The sequence below is a fragment of the Leiobunum rupestre genome, chromosome 9 (assembly GCF_980474605.1).
Source record: "Leiobunum rupestre chromosome 9, qqLeiRupe1.1.hap1, whole genome shotgun sequence".
NCBI classification, from domain to species: Eukaryota; Metazoa; Arthropoda; class Arachnida; order Opiliones; family Sclerosomatidae; genus Leiobunum; species Leiobunum rupestre.
In genome coordinates, this window is record NC_143392.1 from 25,679,338 (window position 1) to 25,702,799 (window position 23,462).

General features: G+C 38.9%; 2 protein-coding genes across 4 annotated transcripts in view; one reads left to right on the top strand and one right to left on the bottom strand.

Moving 5' to 3' along the window:
• The first annotated feature begins 24 nt into the window (after nt 1-24).
• LOC149926993 (tRNA methyltransferase 10 homolog A) lies at nt 25-1,790 on the top strand. 2 transcript variants are annotated; one of them, XM_090158516.1, is made up of 8 exons: nt 25-270; nt 355-575; nt 637-805; nt 875-946; nt 1,000-1,071; nt 1,137-1,283; nt 1,340-1,445; nt 1,510-1,790. In XM_090158516.1, the coding sequence occupies exons 2-8, from the start codon at nt 403-405 to the stop codon at nt 1,737-1,739; spliced, it is 969 nt and encodes a 322-aa protein (XP_090014642.1). In that variant the 5' UTR covers nt 25-270; nt 355-402; the 3' UTR covers nt 1,740-1,790. The 2 variants fall into 2 exon arrangements, with proteins under 2 accessions (XP_090014642.1, XP_090014643.1); XM_090158517.1 differs by having other exon boundaries at nt 25-265; nt 361-575.
• A 611-nt stretch (nt 1,791-2,401) lies between these two features.
• Nucleotides 2,402-23,462, bottom strand: part of ec (ubiquitin specific peptidase echinus) — a 42,895-nt gene continuing 21,834 nt past the window's right edge. For both annotated transcript variants that reach the window (XM_090158105.1, XM_090158104.1), the window contains 11 exons: nt 20,717-21,040; nt 8,744-8,836; nt 8,423-8,671; nt 7,881-8,066; nt 7,748-7,805; nt 7,265-7,359; nt 6,839-7,145; nt 5,920-6,771; nt 5,717-5,839; nt 3,906-5,638; nt 2,402-3,761 (listed from right to left, as the gene is read on the bottom strand). In XM_090158105.1, the coding sequence (XP_090014231.1) occupies nt 2,808-3,761; nt 3,906-5,638; nt 5,717-5,839; nt 5,920-6,771; nt 6,839-7,145; nt 7,265-7,359; nt 7,748-7,805; nt 7,881-8,066; nt 8,423-8,671; nt 8,744-8,836; nt 20,717-20,992 (4,926 nt within the window). In that variant the 5' untranslated portion in view covers nt 20,993-21,040 and the 3' untranslated portion in view covers nt 2,402-2,807. The remainder of the gene's footprint in view (nt 3,762-3,905; nt 5,639-5,716; nt 5,840-5,919; nt 6,772-6,838; nt 7,146-7,264; nt 7,360-7,747; nt 7,806-7,880; nt 8,067-8,422; nt 8,672-8,743; nt 8,837-20,716; nt 21,041-23,462) is intronic.

The following is a 23,462-nucleotide window of genomic DNA, read 5'->3' on the forward strand; positions in this document are numbered from 1 at the left end:
ACCATCAGAAAACGGTACGAATTAAAGTTCATTAGAGACGAATTCCACGCGACGGCTGGTTGGTATGCGATTTCTATTCACCGGTATGCGATTTGGATTATTCCTCTTACCTTTTGAAAACGATATGAATTAAACAAGTAAAGTAAACTTAATTTTTAATCAATTAAAATAATCTATAATGAGTAACTATTGAAAACACCACGTGAAAAACAAATTGAAACTCATTTCGTATCTTAGCCAAGTTCGTTTCTATCTTGGCTAACTGGTATGTTAGGTATGCGAAGTATGCTGGTATGCTTTTTAGTAGCACCCCACCTAGACCAATAGAACGCTTTACAAAATCAATAATCCTTTTTTTAGCATGTCTTATGACACTTCCATATTTTGTTGTATGAGCGCACCATGGATGAAAAAGCTGAGAAAGAATTAAATATAGATCAAAAATTAAAAAGTACAAATGAAGTAAATGAAGAAAAATTTGAATCAAATGAAAGAATTGATACACCATTGTCGAAAAGACAACTAAAGAAATTAGAAAAAAGGAAAAAATGGGAAGAAAGGAGACCAGAGTTTCGGTATGTGCTATGGCCAAGCTCCCTGATTTATTTCTATAATTTTAATTTCTTGTTAAATTAGCGCTGCAGAAAGGCAAAAGCAAAAGTTGAAGAAACGACAAGTCAGAGAAGATTTTGAAAAAAAAGGAATTGAACCACCCCCCAAAAAAATGAGAAAGTTAATGAGTGAATCAAAATGCAAACAAAGAATTGCCATAGATCTTTCCTTTGATGATTTAATGGCTCCTCTCGTATGAGTATTTCTAGGAGTGATAAATCTTTATTAGACATTGCTTTACAAAATTTTATATTTTCTGTAGGATATAAATAGAGTGATCAAACAACTGCAAAGGTGTTACGCTGTAAACAGGAGAGTGGAAAACCCATTACAGGTAGACCTTAAATAAAATCTAAAACCAACAAATGTATCTAAATTTTCCCATAGTTTTATATAACCAGTTTCAATGGTAAAAGCAAGGAAATGATGGCTAGTAAAGAAGGTTGTCTTAACTGGGATGCAAGTTTTACAATAACTATGATATATAAAAGTATCCAAAGGTTAACCATATACTTGGCTCATAGGTAAACTACGAGGTAGACCATTATACAAAAGTATTTAAAAGGGAGGATATTGTATATCTAACAAGTGATTCGTCGAATGTCATTGAAACTTTTGATGACAGCAAAGTTTACATAATCGGGGGTTTGGTTGATCACAATCATCAAAAAGTATTAAATATTGTCTTGCGTCTTAATACAATGTTTATGTTAAAACTTATTTTCAGGGTTTATGTTACAATTTAGCCTTACAAAATGGAGTATCCCATGCCAAATTACCTCTTGGGTCATACTTAGATTTAAAAACACGGCATGTATTAACCATTAATCAAGGTAAATATAATTTAGTAGAAGACCAAAACAATTAGTACTTTCCTAATTAATTTCTGCCATGCAGTATTTGATATAATCGTGACGGTAGCAAATGGAAAAAGCTGGGAAAATAGTTTACTTGAAGCCTTGCCACAAAGGAAGGGCGCTATTCCAAAATTGGAAGTTCAATCTTCGGAGGAGAAAGAAGAGTCTGCGAAGGAACATAAATTGGACATACAGGAAGCAAGTTATATCGAAAATGGAAATTCCAAAGTCTTGAACCAATTGCCGACAAAAATTTGTGACTTAACGTGAAAACTAACCAAACAAAACTAAATTATAAGTTTTGTACAAAAATAGGAAATAAAAATCACAATTATTTACAATACTAGAGCCTGTCTTTCCATAACAGGGTTCGAATAAAATTTCCGGAATTAAATTCCCTGACATTTCCAGGTTTTCCCTGACCAAATTGCCAAATTTTCCTGACCATTTTTGTAGAATAATTTAATTTTTTGAGGTAAAATCTTGAAAAATGTTTATTATGTACCTTCAATACATCTTTAAAAAATTTATTTGCTGGATGTTTTTGGGGTCATTTTGAAATTCCTTTACTTTTTTGGACCATTTTTAAATTCCCTGACCATTTGGAATCATTTTCAAATTCCCTGACTTTTCCAGGTATTCCAAGTCGTGTATGAACCCTGCATAAGTATGTGTCAGTCATATTTTTTCTCCTTTAATTGTATCGCCTTAGCACAGCAAGTGCTCACTATATGACAAGAGCATATGCAAAATAAAACTTCTGTTAAAAATAATAGTAAGCTTATGGTTTTAATTATCAGTGGGTGTGAAACTGACAAAATGAAAAAAAATATTTAAAAACACTTTTTACCTAATGAAAAATTAACATTATTTTATTTTCTAATAAAACATATTTTGCACAAAATGTACTTAAAAAAGAAACATACAAAAATAAAAATCGAACAACGATTGATAAACTATAACACGTGCAAAATAAACACATGCTATGGAAAATGAAGAATGGGTTGAAGTTATTTACAATTTTTTACGCATTTTATGTTTTATGGTTGGACATAAAAAATGAGGGACATAACAAGTAACGTAAAATGGCGCTAAAAACGCCAAGCAAAAATACTGCTCCAAAACTTTACAGAAAAGGTACTTAATTGAGATCATTAAGAATGGCCAGGAGGCTTATGTTAATTAAACAATAACAACTTGTATTGTACATTAACTAATAAACAGTTAAAAATATATTCCGGTGGTCTCTGACGTGGTCCAACCTCCCATAACTTTGCCTTGAGCAGGGGTTTTATATATTATCACAGAACCGAATTACTTTGCCTTCGGTTTAAGAACCTACTTCTTGGGACTAAACCTGGCCATGTAAAAGGAACAGTCGGGGCAATAAACCGCATGAATATTAACCCTTTGCTGATGGCATAAGTTGCAGAGAACAGTGTCCTCGACATTTTCTGTCCTATTCAATGTCTGAGGTGTATGGCTTCGTGTAGCGTCGGTTTCAGAGTCGTTTCTCATGTTATGCTGCTTATAAACACGTTCGAGCAACGGGTTGGGAAGATAATCACTTTCTTCATCCTCGGCGCAAGCGACCAATACAACCTGATCAGAAAACGTAACACTCTTCTTTGCTCCCCTCGTCTTCTTGGGAGGTTCTTGTTGGACAGAGCTATAATGTTCCTGTTGTTTGTTGATCTCCATGGGAGACGCGCTCCTGATGTCCCTAATCAATCCTAGCCTCTGAATCGCGGTCTCATAATCGGGTGGCCTTTGAGGCCGTCTGACGTCACATTCTTGAGGACTAGGTGAAAGTTTATGCGCGGAAAGATGCGTCATAGGACTAGGGTCCCTTCGCGTAGCGGCGATGGACGGAGAAGATCGAATGTCAAAGGAATCACCGTTTGGAATGGCTGCTGGAGAGCCTGCGGCATTAGGGCTGTACGGTGCCGGGTAATGGGTCGCCTGCTGAGTCATGGAAGACGTTAAAGTAAACATTCTACCGGGAACCAACGATGTCCTTTCATTCACAGAGTTATTGGCTACGGGTAAACCGCAACGTTGCGCGTTCGATTCGGGAATTCTCTCTTGGGGATTTCCAAGAGTCTCTTGCGTTGTTTGAGGCTTTACGTATAGAATATGTTCAAAACGCGAAGCCAAGTCCTTAACGACAGATTTGGCTTTGTTTTCTTCACTGATGGCTTGTTTGTATTTTATGTTAGTTTTGGGTACTGTTGAAGTGTGCGACGGCGAGTGAGGTAAAACGTACGATCCGTCCGGTACGTCAAAACTCTGCTATAAAATAAATAATTGATAATTATTATTTATTTATCATGTATTTGTTAGATATAGTAGACACTTTAACTCTCTAGTTTGTGTGTTTTCTAGAGCGGGCTTTAACCTCTATTGATTACAATAAAACATTAGTAAAATAGTTACCATTTGATTCTGGCCTTGGTTCTGGCACGAAACGTTCTGAACGTGATTCGGTTGCTCTTCCTGATTTCCCCTGTCGCCATCTTTCGGTTTCATTTGTAATTGTTGCTGCTTTTTCTGTAATTCATCCAACCAATTGCCCATCGGATTCGGGTCCTCTTTCTCCATCGTGGTTTTGTTTTTCGGCGGATTCGATTCCAAAATCTGACTCCTTTTGGCCTGAAGTTCCGCTAAGAAGCTGCTGTTGGCTACCGGAAGTTCTTCGACGCTAACTGAGAGAGGTTTTCTTTTGGCCAAATTGGTTTCGTTTGGCGTCGGAGGGAAATTTATGGAATTCGAAGACTTAGGCCTATTTTCTTGATGGACGTAAGCGTTGCTGACCGGGTGTGGAATTTCGTTAGCCACAACGGCTGCTTCTACCGACATTCTCGGAGTTTTTAACCGGCGTTCAACCATAGGACTCATAAGTGAACTTCTGTTCGCTCGCTGCCCATTTTGGCATCTTGAGTTCAACGTTGGATCAGGATTATTACGATTATCTTCCAACGTTTTCTGTCTAACGAGTTGATTATGGACTGCCTGATTTTGATATATCACTTCGGGTTTCTTCAATTGGTAGGCAATGTCCAACGGCGTGCTTCGCCCTTTGTAAGTATCATGATGGGCTGATGAGACGGGAACACGAGCGTCGTTGGTTGAGAGTTCCACTTTCGGCGGAGTGACCTTCATAAGTAGAGGTCTCTGAAGATAGTCCCTATTTACGAAAGCTCGGTGGGGTTGGTGAAAGCCGCGACTGACGGCGTAGGAATTGTCCTCGGACAAGTAGTCCGAAGTCAAATTGGTGGGAATGCTCATTAACTTTCTCTCTCTTGATTTGGGTGAGATCAGACCCAAGATTATTTCAGAGTCGTCGTACGCCGACGATTTCCCGCCGTCACTTTGGTCTTGACCTTCTCTAAGGTCAGGTAAACTTCGATTTTTCCTCCTCATGAGTCCGCCCATCAACTTACGCCGAATTTTGTGTTGTTTCTTGGTCTGCGGCAAAATCTCCTTCGCGGGTTGCTCCACCGCGTCTTTCAAGTTAGCGGGTCCGGATAACGTTCTAATAAGGGGGCTTTTGGTCACTTGCGGAGGGTAAATTGGTTCTTGCCTCATCCAATAGTCACCGCTTAATTCCGGGGGATCCTTCGAATAGAAAAAGTCCGATATTTCCGCCTTTTTAGTAGCCCTGACGGTAGGCGTTTGGGGACTAGCGATTTTAATATCCGCGTGATTGTTTTTAGACGGTTCTGGCTTGGAATTGAAACTTGCTGTTTCGTCGGTAAAGTTTTTCGACAGAACATCTTCGTACGATGCCGATTTCTTCTTGGAGCCCTTTTTGGGTAAGGTGGCGTAGATTTCGATACCGCGACCCAATTTTTCGAAATTTTCCACTGAGCCCTGTCTGGAACTGCCACTGTTGCTTTTGGGCAATGACGAGGAGCTTTGCTTTGTACTGTCCCTGCTACTCTGACGACTGTGTCGACTGTGATTGCTGTCTCGACTGGACTGTCTGTGGTGATGAATTTCCAGCCCACTCTGTTGTTCTTTCTGCTTTCTCCTTTCCTCAGCCTCAGCTTCTTTGATTCGTCGGTGAATGTTCGACGACCGCATGACGCAAAGGCTGTGCTTCATTTTGGCCGAGACCATCGATTGGTTGTTGTTATACGGCGCGTCCATCGCTTGCCTAGCTTTGGCTGTTGGGTAAATGATATTCTTCATTAGCAAACCATCTTACGATCTAAGACAGTCGCTTAAATTACAAAAAAACTTACCGGCTGCGGCGTCACTGTAAAGGGCCGCCATCGGTAAATCTCCTTCGTGCTCTTTCTCGTTGGATTTCATTAAGAGCAAATCGGCCTCAGCGCATAGCTTATCACAATCCTCAAGATAAAAAACTACAAGTACAAACAACCAAAAGTAAACATCGGAACTATAAATCAATATTACTTTAGATGGCGAAAATAACAACACTTACTGGCTTGTTTATTGGAAAAATTCACGTCACCTCCGCCTTGTTTCGATTTGGTCTCGTTGGGCAAATCCAGTTGAACATTTTCGAGTATCTGTCCCAGTCTGTTGTCGATCCTCAAGGGCGATCCATTTCCAATAGACGGGTAACTATCGGTACTGGAGAGCGAGAAGGAATCGTAGCCTTGGTCGGACAGAGTGAAATTCGTCGGATCGTGTAGTCTGTTTTTAATGATGGGACCACCGGGACCAACGTTGTAAAAGGGCCTTCGTCCAGGCGCGTTGAAAACGTACGGATTGTCCAAAGACGTACTGCTGGCCGAACTGGCGCTATTTCGATCACCGCTCCAATTACCAGAATCCCTGCGTCTCGGAAGGTTAACTGGCATCCCCGACTGCGGATTGGTGTTTTGCGTTTTGTTCTTGCCATCCAGCGCGGCCAACATGCTATTCTTTTGCTGTTGCACCTGTTGTTGCTGCTGTTGAACGCAGTTGTTATTCTCGAAGGACTCGAGACTACTACTGCTATTCCTGGAACCGACTGATGATCCGTGTCCCGACGTAAAACTGCCGTTGAGCGACCTCTGTCTTTGAAGTTTCTGGAAATTGAGGACGTGTTCGACCGCTTTCCGACTGATGTACGTCCCGTGGATGTCGCACTCCTCGTAGCTTCTTTTATCGTTACGACAAGTGCATTGTTCGACCATGGTCCCGCCATTTCGCGAGTCCAAACTGTTCGATTCCGCGGGGTTTAAATACGTGACGTGCGGCGTAGGCGTTAGCCCATTGGAAAGCGAGTCGGACGGAGTTCCTGATCTACTTAAACGTCCCTTTAAGTGATCGGGCACTAGATTCGGTCCTAAACAAGCGGACGCGATAATAGTGAGAAATTTTCCTCTAAGTATATGAAAAATGTGTAAATTTACCAGTTAATTTCCTTTGAGCGGGAAGGTAAGTGATGGATCTGGGAGCGGAACCGACAGAAACCGGGGTGCCGTTCGGGTCAGCGTACAACAAAAGCAACGGTTGAAAATGGCCGCGTCGGCATTTCTCAACCACTTGCTCCCAATGAGGTCCGATCTCCCTGACGGCGGCATCGTCGAAATAAATCCAAACGCCGAGTTTGGAATGGAAGAAGAATGTAGAATAGTGCTTTCCATAATAAGTGACCACTCCGACCAAATTATGCGTCGTGGTCACGGCCCAGCTCTTATCCACCACGGAATGGAAGACCTAAAGAATGACCCAATTACGAAAAGTCAGTTAGGTATTCCTGTCAACTGGGTCGATGCCGTTAAAAAAATCCATAAACCCCGTTCCCACGAACGTATCCCGCCGTAAAAGTTACTTACGTTTTGTAACTTAATCGTCAATCCGATCGTATCGAACACGTCCATGATGTGTTCCAGAGTGGGTCGTTCGGAGTCCCACACGAGACCTACGCTAACTGTTAAAAGAAACGTTTAATCGTTAGAAACCCAAAAAGGCAAAAACATAACTTCCAATATACATATATCAGAAGAAAATAATATCATTATTACGAGAAGTTATCCTTTTTCGCTATAAAAATGAAACATGTTCCTTCGCTGGCTTGAGGATTTTGCAGATTCATACACCACATCACGGCTCAAAATTACTCCGAATATCGATGTATAATGTAAAAACTAAATTACGTAGGAATATTTTTAGTAAATCCCTTCATAACGTATTTAGTCTCGCACTAGTATTTGGAAAAGGTACATGTTTCAAGCGACTAACATAAGGATGGAGAGATGGATACGTAAGAAAAAATATCATCTAATTCTGATATAGAAAATAGAAACGGCAATACTTACAAATTTCTGGATTGTTCATGAGAGTTTTCTGTATTTGAATTTTGGCCCCGCAAGAGCTCTGAGTGAGGAACGCGAACAATCAGTGACGCAATTCAAAATACAATTAGATTATTTTCAAGAAAAATCAACTGACCGGACAGTCGCGAATGTCGCCCATTCCTCCGGCCGTTTTCATCAAGGTGCCGAAAGCGTTAGGAGCGTCGATGCCGTTTTGTTTGGCCACTCGGGCTTGGGTGCACAGGGCTGACGCTGAGACGTAGTGCACCATTTGATTGAAGGGTAAAGGCTCCGATGTCGCCCCGCAAGCGTGGCACACAGTCTGAAAAAACGACGCAACGTTCAATTAACCGATTCATAAATTTCTTACTCGGAAACCATCATTTAGAGGGGAAGCCCTTAGAGGTTTTATTTTAATACTTTTAGGTATACTAGATGGTGCCAATTTAAACGTGGGAATAAATACTGATTTAATACAAAACATTTACACCATTTTAAACGACGGTTTAGGTAAAAACTACAAACAAAAGTTAAACTCGGTAACAATTCAGGACAATAAGAATAACGTAACATTTAATACATTCGGCTATTTTAAAAATCGGCCTCTAATGGCGTTGCTACCTTAAAAGGTTCTTTTCCCTAATCCTATACGGACCAAGATAAAATATTTCCACGTACCTGTTCCACAATGGTCATGGCGAATTTCTGATGAGGAATACAATGTCCAGCGCTACACATGTCCTCGGATTCCTGATGGGCGATGTGACAATGAATTCTCAACAGAATGTTTTCGAAGCATTCGGCGGCGTCGTCCATGAAGCCCAACTGAAATCGCCTTTGGTCGAAGAACGTTTCGGCCAAAGCTCGTCTCAGGGCGTCCGGTGGCAAGGCCGTCTCGCGACTGTATTGGAACTGGGCGAACAGTTCCTGACAAGACACACCACGCACGGTTAGGCAACCTTCGTCAAAGCCACGACAAATACGAAATTTTACACTTACTTTCAAGGCGCAAAAAATGCACGAATCAGCCATGCAAGCGTGTCCCGTTAACTCGCGAAAACTTCTTCTGAAGATGTCCAAATGCCACAGAACCTACAAGAAGAAGCGTGTATCTTTATTAAGGGCTCGTCTCAAAAGTACCAATTATAAATATTATTAAAAACCATAAAACAGGTACCTCTACTAACTAATGATTAATTCCAAATGGCTACATTACCCTCCTCGAAACAAAGAACTTTATCTAATGATTCGAAGAGTTCCCAAAATGCCTAATCGCTAAATACCGTGCGCTTCGAGAGTTTGATAAAGTAAGGAGTTGTCTTGGCTTTAATTGGTAATTTACTGAGAAAAAGGGGCGCGTTCAACGAGAGTTTACATCGAAACGGAAAAAGGTTTGACGCGTAATCGGTTCGAGAAATATTCAAGGTTGATCCGCCTACTCGCCTTTTACTTAATTGAACTACTAAATTAAGGACTTTATATATTTCAAATAAGGAATAAGTATCGGTTATAGAGAATCCGAAAGTGGGTAATAATCTATATCTTTTTTTAATTGGGTAATTAAAGTTTTCTCGAAATATACACCGAATAAGACCCTACAGAGGGGTTAAACCGCTCACATTCGCCGAAAAACAAATAATAATCTCAAAACAATAATAAAAAGTTCTTTATATAATTAAAAATTGTTAGTTTTATAGTTTGTTTATTCCGAAGTATAATTTTGTAGAATATTTTCTTCAGCAGACGGTCACGACTTTCTATTGTGTACCCAACTTTCACGCTCTGTAAAACCTTGAAAACTGGATTTAAATGCAAGCATAAGCTCCTTCGGGACAGGTGCGGAGATAGGATTACTTCATATATTTTAACTCTGACGTTTCGTATTCTTTATGACTGTAAAGTATACGTCGGAGTCATTTTTTAACTTCCGGGGTGTATATCGTTGCTACGGGGATAGTGAGCTACCGCCCAACCCTACGCAACAACCACCTCATGGTTCTATTTCATTGTTTCACACGTAGTAAAAACGCCAAGAATAGGCTTTGAAATTTGTGTTAATCTTCAAATAACCCAAGTAAGGCTTTTGGCTAAAAGTACCCAAAAACCAATCGGAATTATTGGAATTAAATGAAATTATTATTATTAATATTATCAACGATTATAGAATATAATTATTTATCTCTTTTTAGACCTTTTCGTATTTTCTAGAAAGGTTTTAACAGATACAAAAATCGATATTAATGGAATCGAATTTAATACGATTTTAGGGTAATGTAAATACTATTGGATCGCTAGAATCATAAAGTCCCAAACCAAAAAAGATATCGATAATAATTTTTAAATGCTATTTTAAAACCAAAGTTTAGTTTGGATTTTTTAGAACATTTTCAGATTTGCCAGACCTAGATTTTTGATTTTGGATATTTCATTCCAGATTTCAGGCCAAATGACACAATTTGTTTGAAATAAATGTACACAAAAGTTCACGGAATACGACGAGGTAAATTTCACAGAAACGTTTTCGTACGAAGATGGTCTTCCTCACTTCTCCGCGTGGAATAAGTGCCAGCGATTTCTGGCTAATCTAAACGGGTAATCTCGAAACCTGTCAGAAGATATCTAGAGAGTAGGGATCTGTTGGAGCCGAAATGGATTTTTAAAAGCCGATAAATCCCTCGAAAAGTAACGTTTTCTCCGTAGAGGTCTTGGAAACGTGTTTGGCTTTCCCACCGTATCGCCCAAATCTTCCAGAGAAGTAAAACCCTGACGTCTCGGGTCCTAACCGACAAACTTAACGACGCCTCGCAGCCGAGATTATCTCTTTGTCGAGGTCAAAGTTGAGTCCCTCTTTCTCCTGGACATTTCGGGACTTCGCGACGCCTTTAATCCTACAATTAAATCCCCAAGACTACTCCATTTTTCACTTTCAATCTGGGCGGAACTTTTACCAGCTCCGTCTGACTCAGATATTCTTTTTATACGAAGATCAAATACGGTCAAAAGTATATGATAAACTCTTAAGGGAGAAGTATCCATATTCTGCTAATGTACTTTCGCAGGCCATGCTTATTCTTGCAATTTAAGCAATTTCGGAAGAGAAACCATAGAAATAGTACCCGACGAAATGCGTCATACCAGAAATGCATTCAAGTACCTAAGAATGAAGGTCAATGGCATTAGCCTCTAGTACCATCCTAGGGTACCTCGTAGCGTGTGATCATCTGTTTTTAATCACAAAACCTAAACATAGATGGCGCTGTGAAAGAGTGTCACGGAGAAATTGCAATTAGAAGAAAGTTAGCTACAAAGTACACGATGAAGGTTTTTAGAATCTCCGCAATGTATTATTAAGCACCTGAATGCATTTCTTATCATACTGACAGTTTCTAAAACTTACGTATCCATTATCCATACGCTGTGTAAAATTTTCACTTTACATCCTAAGCGGAAGGAATACACGCCTTAGATTTTGAATCGTGATTAAAAAAATCGTATAATTTGAATGTCCGAGTTGTGATACTTCTCTCGTAAGAAATATATGATCAACTTCTGATACGGTCAATAATAATCGGAATAAAAGAAATGAAACGTTCGTGTGGGGAGCTATAATAGGCACTCTAGCGAAAAGTGAAGCCAGATATTGTACTTTTATTGTCGTCTTTTATTCGGAGGCAGTATCCTTGGAGTGGGTTTCAAATGGGCTCCGACGACGCCCACTCCCGACACGACTTTCCGCTGTTCACGCGATTGATTGGCCTCGCGGACCACGAATGCCGCCGAGAACCATAAACGGCTTCTTCTCGTAGCCACCGCTACTGACGATTTTCTTGGGCCTCAATCAAAACCGATATTTTACGTGGTAAATGCCATCATAAGTAACGTACTAAACAATAAGAGAGTTTCCATAACCGCTGCTGTCGCAAAAGTCATTTGCTTGTCAGGTTTTTTCCAAGTGATATATCCAGGCAAGGACTGACCACTCTTCGAGAATTACTATAAGTTTGTTATTAAGATTTTGTCAGATTAGCAAAGTCTTCTTGAAAATTAAAAATACGTTTGTTTTTATAAATAATCAGCTAGGCTAATAACCTAGGCACCACCTTAGGCCTAAGTCATCAAGCGACTTTTGAAGCCTTTAGTTCAGGTGGCCGGGTTACAATGCGTAGGAGGGTGGTGACAAGCCCTTCATGCCACGCGAGCCAACAGCTCTCTACACTAGCTATTACAGTTAACCTCAACAAGTTTCTATGGAAGTGGAAACCGAAGAGCTCAGGGGAAAACCCCTTAAACCAGTGGGGAGAGAACTTGCAAACTCAACGTAGAAGGAAATGTTCCGAGTTTTCACCCAGTGCCACAAGCTGGGATCGAACTCGGCTACTCTTGCTGCGAGGCGAAATTGCTAAACACTCCGCCGCCCCTTCATTTTTTTGAAGTAGTTATTTTCCCATTTAGCTAGTACTTATCCCCATCACACTAACCTGGCAGTAAGATACTTATATACGTATTATGTTACTTATAACGGCACGGCGAAGCCAACTCACGTCGACATGGCGTCCAACGACTGGCGTTAATGCAAATGGTCTACACGCATTAGGGACACCAAGCCACTTTATCTGATGAAGAAAAGGTGTGCGGTTTTAATGTGGCTTCATCTATAGAATAAATAGGGCCACTGCGAGGGGCTAACCACTCTTAGAAAGTCTGTACACCAGATTTCGCTTAGATTAGCACTACCAAAGGCAGGGACTTCAAAGACTACGCGTAATCCCATTAGTACAGTCAAAGGTACGGCTCTGTACACCGATTACGCGGAGTGATCAGCCCCTCGGGCCGCTGTCTTAAGAAGTTAATGCGGTGGTTTCTTTAATTCGGATTAGACCATATATAGGTGTTAAGAATTAAGTATTTTCAATTGTTACGCGTTAGCGAAGCCTTAAAAATGACCGGTAATTTAATAAATGAAGGTTAAATAGGCCGAAAGCCTGCTAAATGTTACACTATTAAAATGAGGTTAGCTGCCTGGGTTTTTTACCAAGATAAAATCATAGCTAAAAAATAGACCATTGGAGAGCTCGGGAATTGTAAGGAAATCGTAAGGAAAAATGAGTTATAATACACCACTTCAACATTTTCGTCGCACCATTTACGGTAGTTTTTCGAAACAAGATACTATTGAAGTTTTGTAGAAAATAAATTAAATATTAAGCATTTCTCTTTGGTGAAAGTAGAGGTGATTGGCGGGCAGATCGTATTACTAAAGTGGTGTTTTATCAATAGACGCCGCTAGGGGTCTCTATCGAACCCAGAAACGTTTATTAGGACTACCGGAATTCGGTCGATACTCTGGCATTAGCGCCATTGTATGGAATAATTATAAGCTAACAACGGTAATTTGTAGGCGTAAATTTATATATTCCAAGGACAGGTACTCGGATAAAAATACGCATTTCATTAAATAGAAATAACCTGATAAAACGCGTATCAACATCCTAGGTACAATATCATGAATAATTTATACATCCAAATATCAGTGACGGACTTTCAAATATCCATAAAAAAAATTTTAAATGAACAAAACCTGTTCGAATAATTCGCGCGGAGGGGAATGACATTAGTTAAGGAATCCACTCGGGAGTTTACATACGAAGTATACTTAATTTATTACTACACCCGGGTTCTTTAACGTAAAAGAAAACTTACAGAGAAAAAATAAGTTAAATAATTTACGTTGCATAAATGAATGTTAAATTTGGTTCTGCTCGTAAATGGTTAAACCGTAATAAGACCGCGTAACTTAAAAAGTGGAATTGAAATTTTTGAAGATTTTCTTTTCCTTGGAACGGGTTTTGTTAGGTGTGGTTTCGCGAAGTTAAAAATAAATACTTAAAATCGGTTTTACACAACTTAAAATCGGAGTTTTTTGACGTAAATCAAGGTACAAATCATTTTCTGCTTTTCTTTAAAAAATGTTGATTTTAATTAAATTAGTTTAATGGATTTAATAGTTTCTTAAGCGACGCTAATTCGGTACAAAGTAGTAATTTAGTTTCATTAAGTTCAATTTAAGTATAATATTGACATTAAACGAAATTTAAACTTCCATATTTAAGGTCGACCAATTCATTTCCCATTTCAGCCACCAGGTTAACATTAATTAGGGCTGATTGGCGCTAGTTACGTTAAAAGCAAGTATTAACTCGTATAACACGACGATTTTTCGATTTCAAATGCTACGAAATCGATTATAATATTAATAAACTGAACAGATCCAATTTCAACGAAATAAACTTTTTAAAAACAACTTTAAAATTACGAATTTTGAATAATTTTGGGAATATAGCTTGATGACTTAGGCCTAGGGTTGTGCCTTGGGTATTAGCCTAGCTGAAAACCTGAATGATAAGCCAAGTGATAAGCTTATTATTATTAATACGACCACTATCCCCAAAATTCCAGCATAAAATATACAAAGTTAAACACTCCACTGGCTATTTCGCCTCATAAAGAAAACTTCGCTAATCTTAATTACATTTAAAATGAGCGTGCAAAAGCTTCTTCGTCAGGTATATAAAAGATAAAACCGATTGCGCGCGCCTCATAAATAAACAAGAAGGCCCTGGACACGAACTCGCGCCTCCAGGGGTCAAAATGAGACCCAAAAGTGACCTTCGACGAGGACCTCGAACTCCCAACAGTTAAAACTACAATCTATCGTCGATAAACTTTACCCCGAGATACTTTTAAATCGAAACGCCAGTTGGAAAGTTCAAAATAAGCGGGCGCACGACTGTATTGGAAGGTGATCGGGGCTAAAAAGCTTTCAACCGCGCTTCGATTTCCGAGTGATCGAAACTTGGTAGTTTTGTTCACCCCGCTCGACGCTGCGGAAACAGGTTTTCACATCCGAAGAAGATGGAGGAGGGTGTTCCCGGGACAGGTAAGCCCGGCCGGAGGTTAGAGGCCATCCGAAGCCCGGGGAAAATCATTATCATAAAAAAGAGAACCTCTCAGGTAAAGAAAGAAACAGCAACTTCCAACGTAAAGTCTAGCTTCGAGAAATAGAAAAAATAACAAGTCCGTCAGTGGTTATGAAAGTTTCACCTTGGACGAATAATTACTGGACCCGAAACCAAATGGCGCGCTTGGTGCTTTTACGTCAGCGGCGTAGTATTGGAAAGATTTCTATCCAAACAATAAACCGAGGGGCTAACCACTCTTAGAAAGTCTGTACACCGATTACGCGGAGTGATCAGCCCCTCGCAATAAACACGTGCCCAATATTAGCGGACGCCGTTAGGCCTAGCCTTCTTAGCTCGTCACTGTCGTCAAAGCTTACACCTTTATTTCCATTTTGACTAGGCGTTTTTAAATTTATAATCTATTTAAACCTTCACACAAACTATACATACAAAAACATTAAAGCGAACTTCCTATTTAAATTAATTAAATCATTACCCTTTCATTTTTATTCCAATACAATTATTACTGAATAATCTAGAGCCTATTAAAATTCCAAAAACCTCACTTCTATTAAAAACAGTAGAGCAGACGACGGAATTCCGGTCATCTGACTTTTTTACGCATGTGTTTTGTATTTGGATATAAATATTTCGCGATTCTCTCGGTAGGAGCGCTGACGGAACCGGGGATTTTGCTTAGGTTTCGAGTCCAGTAATTATTCGTCCAAGGTTTCACGTCGAATAAGTTTTGGCTATTTGTCCTCCAATTGTCCAAATTAACTTTGTGTGATAATGATAATTCCTATCGATTGATGTTTAAATTACATTTCTTGCACTCACAATTTCACATATATCAAATGCCTAATTTTCCGCGACCATCCTATTTAGAAGTACGCGTTATAAGTATTTGGGAAAAGAATCGAAGGTGTCGCCAATAAGAACGACAACGGCTACATTTCGGTCATAGCAATAGTTTCGCTCGAAATATATTTCTAAGTGAACCTAAAAAAATATATATTTTTTCTTTATCTCTGTCTGGAGTCGTGTAACAAAAAATTAAGATCACGAAAATGGGCTCGTGGTGGATTTTGTGGAGTGTCGGCTGGCGCCAAGATTCGGCAGCGTGGGTGGAGTCTGCGAGAAACGAAACCACTTTCGCCGTTTGCTAAAATAATACACGAAAAAGAAAAACAGAGCGATCGAGTTTTTTTGTTTGAAAGGGCGCCGTTCGGAATAAAGGGGAGTACTTTATTTGTGTCGAAAGTTCGAAACTTCCATCACCGCCAAATCGACCCAAGCTCAATTTACATTTCACGTTTAAGACTTCCAAAACCTCTTCAACGCTAACGCTAAAATAATAATGACATTTTACAATATCAAGTTTTGTTGTAAAGATTTAAAGGTTTTTATTATTCTAACAGTAAAAAATAAATTTGGTCAAGATGGCGGTAATGCCTCAAGGCAGCGAGTGACGAAACAAACCTACCTATAAGTATTCTACCTTTCCAGGGTTGCCACAAAACTTTCAGATTCAAATTCCCTGACTATTCCCTGTTTTCCCTGACCATTTTAACAGACTTTCCCTGACTTATTAAGGCCAAAATTTTTCTTTTATATTTTACTTTTATCAGAAGTTAATAAATTTATATTTCAGTAAAAAGGTTATTGCAAAGTTGAAAAAATTAGCCAAACATTCAAGGAAATAAATGATAATCGTGGAATTTGTCATAGATCTAGAGTTAAATTAACTTCAAAAAGTGCCAAGATAAAATTGAATTCTCTGACTTATCCCTGAATTTTTATCAATTCTTAAAATTCCCTGACATTTCCCTGACTTTTTAGGCCCATTTTTAAACTCCCTGACTTTTCCGTGATTTCCCTGTTTTCCCTGACGTGTGGCAACCCTGCTTTCATTAATAATAGTAGTTCCTACCTGGATATATCACTTGAAAAAAAACCTGACCAGCAAATGGCTTTTGCGACAGCAGCGCCGCTTCGGCGGAGATAGCGGAGAATTTCCGAAACTCCCGTAACACGTAGCCTTCTACAATGCAGAACCCGTAACAAACACAAAATGCATGCAGATATACAGGTAGGAACTACTATTATTTATCCAAGATTCTATTTATTTATACTTAGGGACAAGGACTATGTTGGATGAATTCTTTAGCGTTTCACGGTCTTTCAGTATGCTACTCCCCTTAACAATCAATCAAGACAATATCTGATTGGTTCCCTAAAACTGACGTCTTCCGACGCGATTGAGGTGGACGTTTTGCTTTCCCCTCTTCAACTAGACCATGACCCCGATCGTCTCAATATAGTCATTCTCTCCAAGCATAAATACTTCTTGCTGTAATCAACACTACAAAATATCAATTTTCAGGACAATAGTAATGTCTATATTTTGATCAACAAGTTTGAAAGTACAGACCAGTATTTTCTGTACGTCGACTTAATGAAAGTCAGAACCACTTTCAATTTCATTTTTGGTCATGCCTTTATGATTTTGACACCTCTTACCCACGTCATAATTACACAGTGAGTCAGAATACAATTATTTTCATACGAAAATATAATATTTTATTTCTGAATACTCTATATATTTCCCTCGAATTGAATCATAAATTCGTCTATAATTTATAAGTAATTACTTTACGTGGCCAGATAAACTAACCAAAGTCGTCACGACCAATATAACGCTTTTAAACTCAATCTATCAAAGAGCAATCAATTGAGCCGACGGTACGAAGGGTAAATTACGAATCGAAAGTTGAAAATATAATAGACCATCAATTTTTTAAAGAAACTAACTATTGTTAAGACCATCAATTGTTTCTCAATATCCGTGACCATTCAAAAGTCAAACCACTAGAAAAACAAAGAAAACCCGCTCTCTATAACGAAACCCGTTCCCTAAATCACCCACGATAACCCCCAAAAACCACGCGATGTTTATTAAAACGAAGAGCTCACGTCAGCACGATTTCGAAGCCTCATCTAGAACACGAAAAGGGGCTATTTCGAACCCATCTTGCAGAAGGGGGACTAAATAGACGATTTAAATGTAGAACAATTAGGATTGGGACAATGGAAATTAAAACGACTGACACGAGGCTGTCTCTTTAAAATTCATTAAATCGTCCCCTAGAGGGGGGTATATAATTATACTCGACGCGTGGCTGATACTGCAACGGAAACGAAAGGAGACGCTTGGCACGCGTCAAGACTCATTCTTCTCGAGTCGCGCGACAGGAAATGGGTCGTTGTTACAATTACCATCAACCATCGAGACAATCTTTAAGAACAATGAAATCACGATTTGTTTAATAACGGATAAAGAGACGTTTCTTTATCGCCCAAGTTATTCATTCGAAACTTTCGCTACAGCGTCTGTCTGGGATATTAGAAAAAAATTGGCCAAAACAAAACGCGGTAAAAAACGATTAGTGGCGATATTGTAACGTCTATAAAAATCAAGAGTGGATAAGGAGGCCATGATTCGCAGCTGGCCAGGCCAGATGGCCCTCAAGTACCGCTTCAGCGTCTTAAGAAAAGTAGCGCCTTTATATTCAATGAACTGGACCTCGAGGCTAAAATCTCTATTCCTTTTTCGATACAAAAGACTACCTTTATTTACGAAAGACGTTCGAGATGGAGAAAATATAAAAAAAGATAGACAGGGACACGCACCTGCTGAATAAAGTACAACTACACACAGACACGAACGTGTGTTTCGTGTACGCGCGGGTGTACCGGGTGTTTCGTGTACGGGCTGGTGTCAACCCTGTAATATAGAGATTTAAAAAATAATTTCATTTTGTAAATCCAAATTGAAATGGTTTCAATAAAAACATTATGCTATGAACAATGAATAGTAACCTACTGGTCAAATGAAGGTAAATGTTTATTTCATAAATATAAATCTTGTTCGAAAATTCATTCCGTTTTAAAATTTTGTTTATATAGTTTATTTCAGTAGAGAAATTTCACTTAAAGCTTCCACGAATATTTTCAAAATTATATAAAATATATTGCGAGAACAAAAAAGTATTAAAAATATGTTCTTAAAAATAAGAATCAAACTAGGATTTTTTAAGGGATTACCATATTAAAGAAAAATCTCCATAAAAATTTATTTCAATTTATAATGTGCCTGAATGAAAATTCGTTCCTCAAAAATAAAAAATAGAGGCAACATAATTCATAATTCTTTAATACGAAATCCACATTTAGTTGTTGAAATTGAGCCTAGCATTATTATCTACTTCAATCGCCCTGTATACATATATTAACACCATACAAGTATAACCAAAAACCACGATTTTATTTCTGATATCATTCGTAGTATTAGGTAAGGTATATTCCTTCAATTTCATTTCGTCTTCAGTCAGGAGGGGAAAAATTACGTAGAAAAAAAAACCAGGTCCCCCCATCCGAAAATCGGAACGGAGCAAACTGGGCTTTCTTATCTACCTGTAAAGAAAGACGCTATCGCCGGCCGACAACTTCACCTGAAAGCGATGACTCGAATTTAGCGCTTGCCAAAGTTGATTGTTAAAAAGCGCGTCACGCGTTACTTCCGTTGATTCAGGTGAAACTGACGCCGTTTCTGATTCGACAGTGGAGAGACTAACCGATCAAGCGTTTCTTGGGAAAGCCGAAGGGGAGGGGAACTGTTTTTCTCAAAAATAAAAACTTATCCAGCAGGACCAGTTTTGGTGGTGATTCTAGGAGAGACTTTGAAGATTTAATTGGCCCACTATGGGCGAGACTGACTTTTTTCTCTTACAAAAAAAAGACCACCACTTTTGGTCCCCCTCTCCAGTTTCTTCTAAATATCGTGCGGAATAGATTATAAATTTATTTCCTTTAGGTTTACTTTTGCTATTTATTTTTTTTGGTGTGCTCCAAATGAGAGTGAAACCGTTCCTCCCAAACGAATTAAGTATTTACATTTTTTTAAAGAGACGAATTAAATCGTAGTTGGAAGTTAGAGAAAATTGCGTTTGATGAATAAATCATAAACGCTCATTTTGCGACGGAGTCAACAACCCCTGGAAGTTAGATTTCGTATACACACCGATGTATTGTAATTACAACACTTCTACGGGGGTTAATAGTCGAAAAATAGACTTAGCGTTTGTTCAGAATGGTCAAGCCAAAATAAAATTTGTTCGTTCGACTAAATTTTCCATATTTTCATTAATTTGTATGTTTTGGTTAGATTTGTAGATTTTCCATTAGGTCTCGAAATTAAATTTTTATTTTATTGGTAAGATTAGTGGATTTCGTCCTAAGTTATCTCTAGACAGGGTTCAAACCGCTATTGATAATCTGATTTCCCTGATATTTTTCCAGGTGCAAGAAGACCCAATGTTTTAAGATAATGTTGAAAACACTCGATAATATTAAATATATCAGAAGTAATAAAAAATAATTTTAAGTAAGAAAATTTATTGATGTAAATTTGTACGCTTTATGGCAAACTTTCTGAAGCTTCATAAATTTCCCCGATTTCCGTGACAATCTACACAATTATGTAGACCTTTAAATCACATTAATTAATTTAATTTTTTTTTATCACTCTAGCGTTCCGCGTGCATTTCCTAAGTGTTTGTTACGGGTTCTGCCTTGTAGAAGGCTACGTGTTACGGCAGTTTCGGAAATTCTCCGTTAACTTCGCCGAAGCGGCGCTGCTGTCGCAAAAGTCATTTGCTTGTCAGGTTTTTTCCAAGTGATATATCCAGGTAGGAACTACTATTATTAATCCAAGGTGGAATGATTATATGGACGCTGTCATCTTGATGGCTATATTACTGGAGAGACCACCCGAGAGGAACTCTCCGAGTAATCTTCACTGTCGTTACATTGAAGTGCCCGATTGCGGACAAAATCTCTTAGGCGGAGGCTGGATTAATAAAGAAACGCTCCGTAACTCTCAACTGATAGTTAAAGAGAAAGCTAGCGACGAGGTAAAATCTACGTGAGTTATATAGAAAAGGTAATTTACCTGTACGGCACTGTTAAGGAAGCAATTATTTTGGCCGGGCATATTGAGGAGTCCCTTCGTGTTGCTGATGGACATTGAATTGCGACACTGATTCGAAAGGTAAGGCTGTTGTTGCTGGTGAGTCATCGGGTTGGCGGACATGGTGAAACGCTGGTGGTCGCCGAATTGGTCATCGCCGTTCGGGACGATCCCGGAGTGGTCGCCGGTCACGGGCCCGCCTCGGGCCAAAGGCGGCGCGACCACCGAGGGCCCCGGGGGAATCGGGGTGGGCGTCATCGAGAGAGTTCGATATGATTACTCTCGCCGGTGCAATCCATTTCTAATCTGTAACCAGAAATAATAATACCCAATTAGGAGCAGTCGTTTTTTCCGAAGAAACCGAAGCAAAAAAGGAAATGTTTCTGACATATTGCGTAACTACTAGAGAGATTAATGGAAGCGTAAAGTTCCATATTTAACATTTTGGCCACCAGGTATAACAGTAGCTAAGAGTAATTGGCGCTAGTTACGTTAAAAACCAGCTGTAACGCGTTTTTGTGTAGAATATCCTTTACGGGGAGTGTAAAATTAAACATTTATCTTTTAGAAACCCTAATTTGACATTTCTGGCACCAGATTTACCAAAAGCTAAAGCGAATTGGCGCTAGTTACGTTAAAACAAGTGGTAACGCGTTCTTCAATGTATTTATTTTAGACCACCTAATTTGACATTTCTGCCACCAGATTTAGACAATTTTTCGATTTACAATATTATCCCTTTAATTAGTTCAACTAATAATTTTGCTGAGTTATAGAGTTTAGATTATATTTCAAAAGAAAATAGATTAATATTAGATTTAGTTTTTATCTATAGACTAAAAGTGTTCGTAAATACCTATCCTTTCAAACTTACTGATTAAAATATATAAATAGCATTGCTGGGGAATTGATACGCGTTGATACATTCGATATCAATTTGGGATTTGCATCATAGTTCGGATAATGAAAGGGTTCGAATTCAAGTACAAAATTCACATGGAAATCTATACATATATAGACAAACCTCAAGCGAGGTTAGAATCACCGCAAATACGTCTATGGATAACGTCCAGCTAATCAGCCTTTAATAAGGCAATACCTAAGCCTGAAATGCCTAAAAGTAGAAACTGTGAGGCTTAAGAAATGCCTCGATTCAGTGTGACATTCTCGACGTACGCTTAGAAAGTATTTTAACCTCTCTATTAAAATAGCGAAGGTTTATATAAAAGAGCGCCACCTATGGGGAGAGTTTTGATAACATCCCAGATCCCAAATCCCGTGAAAAGCGTCTTTCATACAAACAAAATCTAAATGTGGTTTCAAAGTCAAAAGTTAACGTTGAGGCAACAGCTCTCAATTCGTTCCAAATGTAAACTTGCCGATAATTTTATTGGAAGTATTTCACAAAACCCAAAACAACATATCGCCTTTCAGGAAAAAGCTATAGGCTTTCCAAAAGAAAAATAACGTAAACCTATTAGTCGATGCTAACGTAAACTAGCCCCGGAAATTTACGATTTTGGGGAGAGTAATTTTTATATAAGGCCGTCCTAACAAATTTATACCAACCACCCTCCGAAGAGCTCGAAAGGCGGTGGGTTCCTTCACCCTAGGAAGGGGAGCCGCTTCAACTTTGACCCTTGGCGGATCGGGTAAAGTTCCAGACCCCCACCGCCCCCAAACGTCACTGATGCCAAAAAAACTACTTTTATATAAAACAAGTAATAAGGTGGTTGAAGAATCCTTATTTCGCAAGAGGGCGAAAAATGTACAGAAAAAACATTTGGAAATTTTGACACTTTAAAATAACGATAAAGCTCGATGTATAGTCTGCGTTGTATATTTCCCAAAAATGTTTCGCCTCATTTCGGCAATATATAGGGACCGTAAAACCCCCCTTTTGCAACGGGACCCTTTATAAGGGCTCGCTGGAGTGAAAAAAAAAAAAAAAAAAGAAAACAGGGTGAGCGATTTTTTGGGGAAATAACTACTGACAAGATGAAAACCATCTGTTGAACGTCGGGCCGGAAAATACGGAAAATCTGACCCTACGGGTCATTTACGAAAACAAAATTCTGACCTCTTTATAAAAACAACAGCTGAAAGATGGGGATGCTATCGGCGAATCTCTTCCTTTGTTTGCCTAATGACGCCGTCAATTATAATCTTTTTCAAAATGTCCCAGATTTTTAAAAAATATATATTTCATTAAAAAACGGAGGTCAAAGGCAATAGGGGAATTAGTATCCACGCGCAGGCTTCAATCGATAACGGGCGAACGGCGCGTGCCTTCAATAATGATGACACCCAAAGGTCGCGAACTAGAGCGCTTACACGCGACAGCTTGCACGTGGCGACAATATTGATCCGAAAACACGCGGCGAAGCCCCGTAGCGGTAAATACCAATCACCTTATAAATAGTGACGTCACGTGCAAACGTCTACATTTCAGCAATTAACTACATTTGAACTATATAAAGAACAGAGAACCACTGATGTACAATAAAACTAATCTAGAGACAATCTAAGGCCTCGAGTTCTTGACTGAAACAGAGTAAACACGGTTCGAGTGTAGACACAAGAATAACCAAAATACATTTTAGACCAAAACAATATTACCCTGGTTCAGTAACTGTACATAATGCAACTACATTTGTGAAATCTAATTTGATTTTGACTGAATTTGTTAAATTTAAGTTTATTCTCATAATGTTTTTTGTAAATCTAA